The following is a 14,980-nucleotide window of genomic DNA, read 5'->3' as shown; positions in this document are numbered from 1 at the left end:
ATTATATCTCATTTATGAGTAATTAGAGCCAGAACATACTAGCTCAATTCACCGTCAAATGAAGCTGACTTGTGTCAGAAGACCCACTTGTCGATTGACATCTGGAGGTATTGCCTCCTCACCTGATTCCGTCTTTGGATTTCTCAGACACCAAGAAATGAGAATGCTCAGAGGATTGGGTTGGTTTGCGTGGAGTTGATGGTCTTTAGAAGGAATTTCACTCAGATTATTAATATTTCACCTTAAAGTTTTTAGAATGGAAAATATTTGTATCTATTAGTTCTGTTTAATTAACTTTTGACAAGTCATAGAGGGACATGGTTTGCATATAGCACATTGAAACTTATCTTTATTTTAGTACCCTCTCCACCCCCATTCTTAAAGACAAATCTCATAGTCCCAGCTAGTCCGGAACTTGCTATATATATAGAACAGCCTGGCCTTGAATTTGTGATCTTCCTGCGTCCACTTCCTGATTACAAGGATTACAGGCTTGCACCACCATGCCCAGTTTGTGAAGTGTTGGGGATTGAGCCAGCCCAGGGCTTTGTGCAAGCAAGGCAAGCACTCCATTAGCTAAGGTACATCTGCACCCAGAAGGGCCTTTGATTGTTATCCTGCATCTAAGAAAGCTTTCTACTTACACAGTATGTTTTAAAGAAGTCATCCCTAAATTTTAGCATCATAGCCTTTTGATACCAGTCACAACTTAGGTTTTAAGAATTGACATTGGTTGTTAACTTCCCCCCTTATTTTAAAAATGTTAGTGTTTACTTTTTTTTTTTTAAGATTTATTTATTATTATATCTAAGTACACTGTAGCTGTCTTCAGATGCACCAGAAGAGGGCATCAGATCTCATTACAGGTGGTTGTGAGCCACCATGTGGTTGCTGGGATTTGAACTCATGACCTTCGGAAGAGCAGCCGGTGCTCTTAACCACTGAGCCATCTCTCCAGCCCATAGCGTTTACTTTTTAAATGGATTAAAAGATGGTGTAGTGGCTATTCCTGGTTGCCAACTTGACTATATCTGGATTGAAAAATAATCCAGAAAAATTCTCAAATAAATGAAGTGAAGGCTACATTGGATCATGGCAAAAGTCAGTCTCAGCCAGTGAATCAATTTCCAGACTTGAACCAGTTTGCAGACCCAGAACCCCTTGAATGAAGGGGTGGCCAGGTTCCCCTGAGGAAGGATCTTGATAGGACACCTAAAATTTCTGCTGTCAGTCTTTCTCCAGTTCTTCCCCAGAAGGACCTATATAGCCTTTTATAAGGGTAACTAACTGTACACTGTGAGAAAGGAAATAATCAGACTTTCCAGGGTCTATTGGATACTGGTTCTGAATTGACAATGATCCCAGGAGATCGATCCCAAGAAACATTGAGGCTCTCCAGTTAAAATAGGAATTTATGGAGGAAAGGTGATTAATGGAATTTTGACTGATGTCTGACTCACAGAAGGTCCCTGAACACAACTTGTGGCCATTTCCCCAGTTTCAGAATGTATAATTGGGGTTGATACACTTAGAAATTGGCAGAATTCTCATATTGGTTCCCTGACCTGTAGAGTGAGGGCTATTACAGTTGGAAAGACTAAATGGAAGCCTTTGGAGTTAACAGTGAATCAAAAACCAGTATTGTATTCCTGGAGGAATTGCAGAAATTACTGCCACCATCAAGGACTTGAAAGATGCAGGGGTGGTGGTTCCCACCACATCTCCCTTTAACTCTCCTATCTGGCCAGTGCAGAAGACAGATGGATCATGGAGAATGACAGTTGACTATCGAAAACTAAATCAGGTAGTAACTCTGATTGCAGCTGCTGCACCAGATGTAGTTTTGTTTTATTTTGTTATAGTTATTCTTTCAATTAAAAAAATATTTATTTTTTATATCCAAGTACACTTGTAGCAGTCTTCAGACACCAGAAAAGGGTATCTGATCTCACTACAGATGTGAGCCATCATGCAGTTGCTGGGATTTGAACTCAGGACCTCTGGAAGAGCAGTCAATGCTCTTAACCACCGAGCCGTCTCTCCAGCCCTATTCTTCCAGTTTAACATCAATTGGTATATAAGTTGAGATACTAAAAGAATGCTCCCAAGGGATATTGCCCCATTGTAAATTTACAAATGCATTCACAACTGTACATGAAACAGTTATGTCATGTTAGGCATATTGTTATTGTTTTATGCGGACATGAGATATTATTTATGTCAAGTTGACAAGGAGTAGATTGTAGTGGCTATTCCTGGTTGTCAACTTGACTATATCTGGAATGAACTACAATCCAGAATTGGAAGGCTCACCTGTGATCCTAATCTTGAGGCTGGGAGATACAAGTTTCTGACCTGGATCTTGTAATGGAGATCTCGAGGCATAGTGGCTATGAATTCCAGGAGACTAAGGCAAGGAGATCTCAGAGTTCAAGGTCATCTGGGACTGACAGCATTACAAAGAAGCAGCCCCAGTTAAACTTTGATATTGTAATCTTACAAACTTTTAAATAGACATACACAATGCATGTAGTTGAAATAGGCTCAATCATATACATGTTTTATTATTATTTTATATGAACATATCTCTTCATATACATCCAGTTTGTCCCCATCTAGGGGTTCTCTTAATTAATCCAACAGACATTGCTTTTCCTCTTACCAATGGTTCTTTTAGATGTTGTGCACACAATAGTGAGCGCAGTCATGAAAAAGTATCTTTTTGTGGATTTTAAGTACTAATGAGGAAAAGTAGGCAAAATGTTGAGTGTTGAGCAGTGCTGAGTGTGAGGTAGCGTGCAGGGAATGGAGAGACATAACGGTTCCAGAAGGACTCAGCAAAGGCCTCACTGAAAAGGTTAAAGAAGTATGTGAATAGACAAAGGAAGTGAAGGACAGAGCTAGAACATGCCCCCAAGGAGATACACCGATGTGGAGCAGAATTAAGTGAGGCGAGTATTAGGAGATGAAGTCTCAGGGAAGTTTTTGGCTTGTGGCTGGGAAAGTAGGTAATCTAAGGGCTTTTACTTGAGTGGACCCTTAGGTTTAATTTATGTCTGTCCACTCAGGAGAGCAGAGTAGAGAACTGAGGGCAGGGAGAGAGTTGGAGAGCGACCTAAGAAGCCACTGCCTTAACCTGAGCTAGAAACACCAGTGACTTAGATGAGAATAATAAAGACTTGTTTGAGTGTAACGTTGAGTATGGGCTACAGCATGTAACAGAAAAAGAGAAAAGGGGGTCACAAGGTTGCTGGCCTGAGGGACTAGAAAAGTGGGGACATGGAAAGCACTAAGAAGAACAGTTTGGACCAAGAAAACATTAGCGATTTTGTAATTTGGGACATGGTGAGTTTGAAGTGTTTGGAGGTGTCAAGTGCAGGTAGTGAGCAGACAGCACATTTGGCTGGAAATAAAATATGGAAGTTATTGACAGTTTGTGGTATTTTAATTTAGAAAGTTGGATATAAGAAGTCAAGAAAAAAAAAATAGAACTTCTTGGCATGGCAACCTATACCTGTATTTCCAGCACTTAAGAAACTAAGGCAGAGGAATTGCTGTGAGTTTGAAGCCCTCTGTATTCCATAGCAAGTATCAGCCGGTGCTACACAATGAGATCTTGCCTCAAGGAAAAACAAAACAAAACCAAAAAACAACAGAAAGAAAAGGAAAAAAAGAAAACAGAACTCAGAGACCAGGCCTGGGAGAATGAGCCAGGCATACCATGGAACTGTGTGAGGAGTCTCCTGTGGGCTCAGCGTGGGACTCCCCTCTACATTTGTGGGTTCATTTTGCTCTTCTGTAGACTAGTTGAAAGTGCAAATACATCTACCCCCTTTTACATACTTTTAACATTTACCTTTAAAAAGAAATTATGTAACCACAAGAACTATAACAGAAAAGTCAGTATAAATAGTGTGTCTGTTAGCTGAGGGTAATTTCTGAACAAAACTTACTGGGACCACTCTGAGCAGCCTCTCTTTGGTACTTCTTTTTTTTTTTTTTTTTTTTGGTTTTTCAAGACAGGGTTTCTCTGTATAACCCTGGCTGTCCTGGAACTCACTTTGTAGACCAGGCTGGCCTCGAACTCAGAAATCCGCCTGCCTCTGCCTCCCGAGTGCTGGGATTAAAGGCGTGCGCCACCACCGCCCGGCTTCTTTGGTACTTCTGACTTTTAGAGGGTGAGGAACAGAATGAGAACGAGCCCTGTTAAGGAGGTGACCCTGGCAGACTCCGCATTTGTAACAGGCTGGCTGCAGAACTTCAGGGGATGCAGCTGCTTTCTCACTGTTTACCTGCTTGTCAGTTCACCAGTGTGGTAACTGACTCTGCGTGCTCCTAGTAAGCAGGAGGGCCTTGTGTGAGTTACCCTAGCCTACATTTACTGTCTCATTCTTTCTGCAGCTCTGGCAATGAGGAACAGCTTAGCTAGGTGGTTCTGGCGAAGGGTTCCAGTTAGGTTATAGCTAGCATGCCTTCTGTGGGGTAGTCATTTGAATACTTGAACTGGACGTGGAAGACCTGCTTCTGAGATGGCTCTTTCTCTTGAAAATTAGCAGGAGCCTTAGCTTGCTCACCATGTGTCTCTTCATAGAGCCCTTTCCCCGTCCCCGTGACTTGGCAGCTCTTTTAGAGTAGATGATCCAATATAGATAGAGGGAGAAGGAAAGAAATCACGATACCTTTTGGTATTCTAATCTTGCAAGCCACAGTCACTTTAGTCATAACTTATCTAGAAGTTGATCACTAAGTCTAACCAAGTTTGAAGGGAGAGAAGTATTGGATAATTTGTAGGCATATTTGTCCTATAGTCTGATATTGGCTGATAATCAATATAACTGAAGTTATGTTGATTAGCTTAATGCCCCCTTTAAAAAAGGAAATGGGTTCAGAATTCCATTGGGGCAGCATCCTTTGGACCCTTTCTCACCCTGGTGTCAAAGATCCAAGGAAATATTTTGAAATGAACATCTAACCTAATTTAAAAAATGTTGTTAGTCTAAAAATTGCAGAACTCACAAAGAGCAACAATGAACACATGCACCATAGGTAATGGACTGACTTCTGTTGGTGTCTTTTGTATAACAAGCAATGGAAACTATTGGAGTGTTGATTGTTGTGTAGTCAGCCACGATTGTCTGTGGAATACTTCTTATGTGCTGTTTTATCTCACGTTTCCTCTCTTAACAGAATAATACAACAGATCTTTGCAGGATTCTTTGCAAATTCTGCCATTCCTGGATCCCCACACCCCTTTTCTTGGTAAGTGACCATTCTTTCTCTATATTACAGTGCTTGAGTAGTACCATTTTAGGTGCTAGCATTTCTGTACCACATAGAAAGAAAACTTGCATAGGTGAGTATGTGGATGTGCCTGGGATATTGGATTACCTTTTTTTTTTTTTTTTTTACCAAACCAAACTCAGTCAGAACTCACTTTTCCTTGTTGACGTTCAGAGCAGCTGGCCTGGTCCCCTAAGATGCTGCTCGCCATGCCTGGTTGTTTTCTGTCTTGGTTTGAGTTATATTGGGTGGGAAATGAGATGGTCCCTGCCAGGCTTCAGATCACACAGAAAGTAAGTTTTTCTTACGGACCACACAGAAAGAATTCCTGAAGTTGAGATCAACATATCATTTTATCTTCTTTTCTTTTTTTTTCAAACATATTTTTTTAAAAGATTTATTTATTTTATATATGAGTACACTGTAGCTATCTTCAGACACACCAGAAGAGGACATCAGATCCCATTACAGATGGTTGTGAGTCGAGTCACCACGTGTTGTTAGGAATTGAACTCAGGATCTCTGGAAGAGCAGTTAGTGCTCTTAACCACTGACCCATTTCTCCAGCCCTACCTTCTTTTCTTAAAGTAAGAAAGTTTCTCAAAAAACCAAAGCTACACTTAGTTCAGTTTCAATGACACTTAGGTGTGTACGTAGGGCTTGCAGATGTCTTCCTAAAGCCATCTTCCCTGCAGTTATTTGCGGTTTCTAATATTGCCACAGAAGGACTTTGTGTGCAGTCCTTCCCTCATCTGCTCCACTTTACAGCCTCTGGTAACTTTAGGTGTGGTCTAGCTAGAGCTTGTGCCTGTCACCCAAGGCACTGCACCAACAGCACCAAGAAAGAAGTCTGGCCAAGTCCCTTTGTAAGTGCTGAGCCACGATTCACAGGAACTGTTGTGACCGCTTTTCTACCAAAAGTCCTTACTGTGCAGGGCACGTGCCGCCTCTTTGAATGAGGGAAGTCTGCTGTAGATTTGGGCCAGCCAAAACACTTTTTTTAAAAAAAGCACAGTGTCCTGTAGCAGCTAGAGGGTATCACATTTTGTCCCAGCTAGGTAAAAAATTGTTGAGAATAAAAGCATATCTGTAGACAATCTGTTTAACTTTTCAAATATAGAGACTTTGCTTGCCTCTGGATTGTAGAGGACTAGTGACTTGGAGCTCTGAGAGAGCAGTACTCCACTGCTAGATCCACTGTATATATGGCAGAGAGCCTGATCACCCCACCTAATCCTGTCTGTCTCATCTCACGTATAGGAGCGGGATGCTGCACTCCAACCCTGGGGACTATGCCTGGGGTCAGACAGGCCTTGATGCCATTGTAACCCAGGTGAGGAGCTGCCTTTTGAGAGGGTGTCTGTTTGATGTGTCTCATGGTTCCACAGACTCCTGCTACTTTCTGAAATGTTAGTCACTCTTCTCTCACCGATAGTGTGAGCTTTTGGGTTTCTGTTTTTACTAAGAGGATGGATGGGCTATGGGCATCCATAATTTCCACGTTCCTACGAGGCATCCCAGGATTTCTAGAGGATGACTTTACCACTGGAAGAAGTAAATACTTTTCCTGTAACAAGAAGTTCATTGAAATTTGTCCTCTTGTTCAGTCCTGTGAAAAACAGACATTTCACGGAAGACTAGGGTCTCCCGTGTTAGCAGGGGTTTCTGCCAGACCAAGCAGAGTAGAGGAAGAAAGCAGAGATGAGAGCTCCCCATGCTGTATAATGCTTCCACTTGTTTATGTTCATTGTTACTTGATTGGTTTTCATTTCCCTGTGGACTGTTGAGAATAGAAAGCACGTTGTTTATTTCTAAGTCTTCTCATAGTCAGTAATAAATATATCCATCTCTTGGCTTTTTGCTGCTATCCATACTTCCACGCCTTCCTTCTGACTGAATAAAAATTCTAATCAGTTTATATTGGTTTTTATTAAATTATAATTTTATCCAGGACATCACAACTCTTTTGGTGTCTTTTTTTTTTTTTTTTTTTTTTTGGTTTTTCGAGACAGGGTTTCTCTGTGTAGCCCTGGCTGTCCTGGCACTCACTTTGTAGACCAGGCTGGCCTCGAACTCAGAAATCCGCCTGCCTCTGCCTCCCGAGTGCTGGGATTAAAGGCGTGCGCCACCACGCCCGGCTTCTCTTTTGGTGTCTTAAATGTGCTTTATGCTCAACTTCAGTTACGAGTCTTCCTTATACTCATGACTTAACACTGGTGTCACTCTGACATTGGAAAGCAGCTCGGAGTGTTCCATCCCGGGAAGGAGTCCTGCACAGGTTAAGAGCAGCGAGCATTCTTAGTGCCTTACTGTCTGTCCTCAGCTGGAAAGGCTCTCCCCAATTACGGAGCTAATGAGCATTGCTGCGTCTTCTTTTTTTTTTTTTTTCTCGAGACAGGGTTTCTCTGTATAGCCCTGGCTGTCCTGGAACTCACTTTGTAGACCAGGCTGGCCTCGAACTCAGAAATCCGCCTGCCTCTGCCTCCCAAGTGCTGGGATTAAAGGCGTGCGCCACCACGCCCAGCTGCGTCTTCTTTTTTGTAGCTTCTAGGACAGCTGGAAAACACGGGTCCCCCTCCAGCCGACAAGGAGAAGATCACATCTCTCCCAACAGTTACAGTAACTCAGGAACAAGTCAGTAAGTTTACTTTCATATTTGTTCTGTCTTCCTATGACATCTGATCAAACACTCAGTGCATTTCTCTTCTAAAGGTATGGTTCCCTAACATTTCTGTCTGACTACCAGCTATGGAGGTCCTAGTTAGCATGCCTGCTTTCTAGGTCCCACAAGAAATAGGTAGTTGTCTGTACAAAACTTGATTATAATTAGTACAAGAACTTACTATTGGAAACAAAACTCACTAAGTGATTAAAAAAGCTGTAGAAAATAGTGTTGGGCCTATGATCCCATAGGAAGAAGACAGATATGAGGCTAGGGATTCATTTCACATGTAAGGTCCAGTCAGGTAAACAGAGACATGGTTCGAAACTTTTTTACCACCTAAACTTGAAACTTGTCTTGCAGTTTGAAGCTGTTCTAAACAAGTCCCCCCCCCCCCCCACCCCCCTTTCCCTATCTGGTCAGACAGTCTCTCTGCTCCTCAAGTCAGAGACCATTCACATCTAATAAAAGAGCAGTTTATATCTGACGCAAACAACACAGCCCTGTTCTTCCATGACCTCATCCTTCTGATAGGGGGTCCTCAGATGGAGGAGCAAGGGTGTGAGAGATCTTTAGGAAGGTTCTCCTGGAAATGTGCTAGATGCAGTGAACAGGAGAGAGAACAGAAGTGGACTTGGGGAGACTCTACCTGGAGTTCAGATGGAGTTCTAGTGATGGTTACAATGCTGACAGAAAGGAAAAGACAGATTTAGAGGTGTGATTTTTGGATTGTCATGGAGGCACACAGCTTTAATCTCAGCACTATCAAGGTAGAGACAGGAAGATCTCTGAGTTCAAGGACGGCCTGGTCTACATAGTGAGTTCTAGGCTAGCTAGGACTACATTGTGAGATCAAGCAAGCAAGCAAGAAAGAAAGAAAGGAAGGAAGAAAGAAAAGTTCAATTTTAAAAAGAGTTAGTTTTATTACTGATTACATAGTAAGATGAAGGAGGCAAAGGATTATTAAAGGTGATTGTAAGGTTCCAGAGCTTTATAAAGGCAGCACTGCCACCATCGAGTGATGGCGAATCATGAACTGGCCCTGGGTCTGCTGAGATGCTGTGACAGTTTTAATTCTGAATTTATGATTTTGAGGTGCTAGCTGAGAGTCCAGGTAGAACTGAGTGGGACTGCCTTGAGGTTGGTGTTAGGGAGTCAGCTGGTGTGAGGTTTTGTGTGTATTTGGGTTGCTAAAGAGTTGGAGTTGGGATGCTGCCTGGAAGGCTGTTGGTTGTCGCAGCTGTGACAGAGAGTGAGAGCTGGAGTTAGGATGAGGGGTGGGAGGGAGGAGAAGGGAGGAAGAGTCTCTTAAGGGGGCAGTTCTCCTCAAATGCTTCCTCCTTGATCATCATCAGGGCCTGGAGCAGAGCTCAGACATTATACTATTAACCACATTTCTGCAATTCAGAATTTGCCACTTGGAGCTCTCACTACAGAAGCCATTTTCTCTGGGGAGAAAGGCTTCTGTTGATTGATTTGGAGCCCTGAGTGTACTTGTCCTCTGTAGTTTTGAAGTCCCATATCCTGGTATAGCCTTTAACAGCTTCAGAGGACCTTGGGACAGCTACACTGAAGAGCGTAGTAAGGAAAGCACAGGAGACAGGTAGTTGAGACAGGCAGTAGCCACTACTGAGGGTGCTCAGTCCCTGATGGTGGACAGGTTGCCACTGTTTTCTAGGCAGGACCTGCCTGACAGGCTGTCACACATTAGGCAAGATGCTTTCCCTATTTTATTTAATAGACAAATAAGTTTCTTCTCACCTGTTTTTTGGTTTTTTTGTGGCTTGTTTTGTTTGGTTAGGCAATTTTTTTTTAGATTTAGTTATTTATTTGTTTAATGTATTTGAGTACTTTTTCTGCATGTAAGACTGCGTGTCAGAAGAGGGCATTAGATCCCATTACAGATGGTTGTGAGCCACCATGTGGTTGCTGAGAATTGAACTTAGGACCTCTGCAAGAGTAGTCCGTGCTCTTAACTGCTAAGTCATCCCTCCAGCCCTGCTTACCTATTTTTTAACTTAAAAACCCCATTTGTTTTGTGTATGTGGGCATATGTACCACAGTGCATGTGTGGAGGTCAGATAACTGTGGAAGTTGATTTCTTCTTCCATCATGTGGGTCCCAGGGACTAAACTTAGGTCATCAGGCTTGATAGCAACCCTTTTATTCTCTAAGCCACCTTACTGAGCCAGCTCTGCTAATTCTTCTAACTCATTACACTAAAGATTGGGCCTATTATATGATTCCTACCAGGTCTATTGGAATTGGCCCCATTCGTTTGCATGTCTATTACCATTTTTGTCTCCATTTTGAATACAATTCATACTTCTCATCTGCCAACCACTTAGATATAACTTTTCTCCTCCATCCCCTTGTTGTGTTTAGTGGGGGACACCTACGTTTCTTGGGTTGTTAGAGACATCTGGTTTAGTTTTGTTCTTTTTTGTTTATGAGGTAGACTTGGTAGCCAAGGTTAGCCTTGACCATCCGTGCTTCTGCCTCTCCCGTGCTGGGGTTATAGGCCTGCATCACATGCCGGCTCTCGGTTGTTTCCTTTCTTCCTTTTGCTTGTTACTTTAAAAGTGCACATCTTCCTCCAACAGATACGGGTTTAGAATGTCCAGTATGCAAAGAAGATTACACAGTTGAGGAGAAAGTCCGGCAGTTACCCTGCAATCACTTCTTTCACAGCAGCTGCATCGTGCCGTGGTTAGAACTGGTGAGTACAGCGGCTTATCCCGTGACAGGGCAGCTGACAGGTTAGCTTTGGCTGGGCGAGGCTGGTTCAGAGTAAAGATGTGGTTGCAGTTCAGAGAGCCAAGTAGATGAGATTTTAGCTTCCTTGCCGACCCTAGTACTACTGGCATTGTTTTGTTTAATTATTATCCTCTTGTAGTGCTTCTAGCCACAGGACAGCCCCCCATGGCACTGCAGCAGCTTCTGAAGCACAGTTAGCAGATTGTGGCTGTTCCCATGGTGACTGGGCAGCGCTAGAAAGCTGTAACAGAATTGATGTAGAATAGCCTACAGAGCCCAGAACACTTAGCTTTCTGTCCTCTAAAGGTTTAATTTTTATTTTCTAATCATGTATCTATGTGTGTGGTTGGAATGGGTATGTACACATGAGTACAGGTGCCCTTGGAGGCCAGAAGAGGGGATTATATTCCTTGGAACTTTGGTTACAGGCCATTGTAACTCCTGGGTGCTGGGAAGCGAACTCATTTTTCTGCAAGGGTGGTGCGTGCTTGCAACTGCTGAGCCTCGCTCCGCCCTCTCTGTCCATTTAAAGGAAGGGTTAGTTTCGTCTCCCTGAGACTACAGAAGAAATGGTGGAAGTCACTGTTAGCACTTACTTTTGTTTGATGTTAATGTGTTGGCTTTTATTAACTTCTTAGCTTAGAATTCTGTCCATTCTACCTAAAATTCTATCCATGAAATATCCTGGTATGGTACTTTTCTAGTTGTCACCTTATAGGTAGGTTCCTTAAATCATAATTGGAGGTGAGGTGTCATGATCGGTACACAGGCATATGTGTGCGTGGGGAGGCAGAGGTCAGCCTTAGATGCTGTTCCTTAAGAACTGTTTGCTTTGATTTTTGAGACAGTGTCTCTGGTTGGTTGACCCGAACTAAACAGATCAGACTAGCCTGGCTGGCCACACCCCCCAGGGATCTGTGTGTCTGCCTCCTTACCCCTGACAGGATTGCAAACATCTGTCACTGGCATCTTACATGGGTTCTGCATTTGTTTGTAAGCATCTTACTGACTGAGCCATCTCCCCAGCTTGATTTTGGGGTTTTTAAGGGTTTGATATTCCAGCTTCTCAGGCCATGCTGTTCACATGGATTGATATCATTTTGTTTCAGCATGACACGTGCCCAGTATGTAGGAAGAGCTTAAATGGTGAGGACTCTACTCGGCAAACCCAGAGCTCTGAGGCCTCTGCAAGCAACAGATTTAGCAATGACAGCCAGCTACATGACCGATGGACTTTCTGAAACTAAAGACCACACCTGAACCAGGGCTGCCTGCGTTAGTCCTGTTATCATAGCTGTAAATTGTATCAAAACTAAACAAACAAAATAGTAGATGGATTTAGGAATCATGTAAGAAACCCCAACCCATAATATTAATGCAAACGAGTGTATTTCTTCTCTGAATTTAAAGTTAGGACTTACAGGTGGAATTGTATCGACAACCAAATGCCTCTTGTTCCTGAATTGAGTGATAGTTTTATAAGTGTGAAACTTAATTATGTCAGTTTTCTCCTGCTTGAGTAGGATCAATTCCTTAAAGTCTAGGTAGGGTTCTACTGTTATGTTGTCTTGTAATGGATGTCTCTACCTCCTCCTTCAATCTCTATCCTACCATTAGTGGATTTCACAGCAAATAGAGAAGATGCCAGAGCCCTAAGGTCTTTTTTTTTTCTTAATTGTACAAGAGTACAAGTATCTGCTCTTGGCCCCATTAGCAAGGTAAGACTAATTCAGGGGTCTGAGACTCTAATGCTGTTCTGTCTTGATCATCAGAGAGCAAATCAAGAAAATTACAGTGGGAAGGAAAAATGGCGTGTCACTATACACTTTGATTTTCTTATTTTAGTTCAGGAAGCACAGTTTCCCTAAACATCACCATGGCATGTCTTACTTAGCCTTGGGTTGGTAGAAATCTGATTTTGGTTCCTCTGTGACATTAAATTGAGCAGCATATAGATGTGGAGATGTGGGAGATTTTACTACTGAGATGTTCTTAATGACTGTCAACTCACTGTTTATTGTCTTTCATACTAGAAACCTTACAATAATTTTCTTCATAAAATAATTTCCTTCAAAAATACAATTCCTTCATTAAAAATAGGATTATTTTATTACTGCTTCTATACCAGTTTACAGTTTTGGTAATTCATTGTTTATTTAGGAATTAAAGTTGTATGTTTCTTGTTTTAGTTTGTAAAGCCCATTTTCATGTCTGAAACTTTTCCTGTTCTGTTCACTTCTAGCTATACTTGGAATCACTCTGATCAATGTAATCATGGCCAAAACAACTTAGTTTGGGAAAGGTAGATCGTGTTTTACATTCTAACGATGCTCATACACATACTCTGTACGTGTTTGAAATGGAATAAATGGAGATTGTGGAGCATGTCATTAAGCTTCAGCGTCTCAAAAGGACACGCACGGTGGAGCCGCAGAGGAGCTGTTGGTGCCCAGAAAGGGCCTGGAGGCGAGCAGCAGCTCCATGTGTGGAGTGACTGTAGTGCTTCATAGCTCAGAATGAGCAGAACAGGGCGCTATAACTTGGTGAGGAGTCCTTCCCAGGTTTTGTTGACTCACAGTCTGATTTGGGGGTAAGTGTGTGGGGTTAAAGATGTTTTCGTACTTTGTTAGAGGATGAAGAAGTTGGGAAGTGAAAAGAAAGAGATGGCGGGGTGGGGGCTGCTGACATAATAGCCTGCCTCTAAAGATTATCATTAGAGGTATGGTTCCTGTAATCCCAGCTATTTGGGAGGCTGACACAGGATGATCACAATTTAAAGGTTTGCTTAGGTTTCATAGTGAGTCTAGACCACCTAGTGAGACTCTATTTTAAAATAAAAAAAGAGGCTGGGAGTATTGCTTAATGTAGAACACTTGCTTAGTATCTATAAGGACTTATGTTCAGTCCTCAATATTCCCAAAATGTGTGTGCTCATGTAAACATGTGCACACGCGTGCATGCAGGCAATTTAAATAGTTTAAAGAAAATGAAAACTATGTTCTCATATCCTCTCATGCTATGCCTTCATAGGGGGTGTTTATTTGGATGATGTGACCTATTTATTATGGTTAGACTATAAAATATAGTCTGAAAATACACAGTGGCTTTGGGTTGGGAGGAGAATGTGGGTAAATGAGAATTCTGTTACGATTATTTGATCATTCACCTGGATTAAACTGCACTGAAGTTGTAGTTTTTGAGTAAAATATCAGTTATCTCAGAAAAGATTTTGTTAGTTCAGGAAAGTCCATCTTCTCACTGTGTCCTGAGATGTCAAGACGGACAGTTGTGTTTTCAGTTACAATCGAAGAGCTGGAAGTAGAAATTAATTTTACACAATATGGGAACAAAGTAATAAGCAGGGATCTCCCTTTCTGATGCAGGGTGTGACACATAGACCATGTTACTCTAGTCTCTAAGCGGGCAGATGGCTGTTTTCTGATGCACGATGTGACACATAGACCATGTTACTCTAGTCTCTAAGCGGGCAGATGGCTGTTTTGCTGTTTCCCAGGCTTGACCTACTCAAATTTTAATGTTCTGTAATAGGAGGCACCTCAGACTTCCAGGTTATTTTATGCTAAGGAATTGGCATACTTCAGGCAGACAGAACCAATTGGATCATGTAGAAAGAGACCTGAAATGAGACACTGGCCTGTGCAGTGGTGATGGCTAAGCAGTCCCAGGCTCTTCAGTGTGACATCTAGGAGAACCCTGAGTGTAGTTCTAGTCCCAAGGGGAGCTGATGGTTTAGTTCCAACCCAACAGACAAGAAAGACAGGTATCCAACTTAGACATTTGGGTAACAGGAGCTAAGGCACCCCGGACTTGAGAGAGAACAGCCTTTGTGCTCAATTCATGTCCTTGTTTGTTTGGGCTTCAGAGTAATGCTGCTTTCAGCCAACTGAAAGTGTCAATTTCATTTTAAAACACCTTCACATAAGTCCTATGAGTAATGTTTGAGTATCTGAGCCTCCTGCAACCTATCCAAATTGCCACATAAACTTGACCACCACAAGGAGGGAACATAATGACATGATTTTCATGCCACGTGAGCAGAACTTAATTTTTGGTAAATAAGTGTCTAGGTAGGCTTAGAGACTGCAGTGGGATGGCATATAGTATGTGCTTAACTTCTCTTTACCTTGGCACAGGTTAACCTGGAAGTAAGAGATGTTGCCCATTGTAGGAGAGAATGGCAGAAACATTTTTATATTCTTTGGTCTAACACCAGAATGTGATCTGGGGCTAAAAGCTTATTTTTATAATGCTTTCCCTTAA

At 42.2% G+C, this 14,980-nt stretch overlaps 1 protein-coding gene across 3 annotated transcripts in view; it reads left to right on the top strand.

Annotated features, from left to right (window-relative positions):
• Positions 1 to 13,089, top strand: part of Rnf115 (ring finger protein 115) — a 68,245-nt gene extending 55,156 nt beyond the window's left edge. For all 3 annotated transcript variants that reach the window (XM_021157723.2, XM_021157721.3, XM_085835646.1), the window contains 5 exons: positions 5,188 to 5,259; positions 6,541 to 6,613; positions 7,825 to 7,918; positions 10,546 to 10,661; positions 11,809 to 13,089. In XM_021157723.2, coding sequence (XP_021013382.1) covers positions 5,188 to 5,259; positions 6,541 to 6,613; positions 7,825 to 7,918; positions 10,546 to 10,661; positions 11,809 to 11,940 — 487 coding nt within the window. In that variant the 3' untranslated portion in view covers positions 11,941 to 13,089. The remainder of the gene's footprint in view (positions 1 to 5,187; positions 5,260 to 6,540; positions 6,614 to 7,824; positions 7,919 to 10,545; positions 10,662 to 11,808) is intronic.
• Positions 13,090 to 14,980: the final 1,891 nt, after the last annotated feature.

Source organism: Mus caroli, unplaced genomic scaffold, assembly GCF_978045245.1.
Source record: "Mus caroli unplaced genomic scaffold, Mus_caroli_1 scaffold_3, whole genome shotgun sequence".
Classification (NCBI taxonomy): Eukaryota; Metazoa; Chordata; class Mammalia; order Rodentia; family Muridae; genus Mus; species Mus caroli.
Note: the sequence above shows the minus strand (reverse complement) of the source record. Positions and strands in the feature narration are given on the sequence as shown.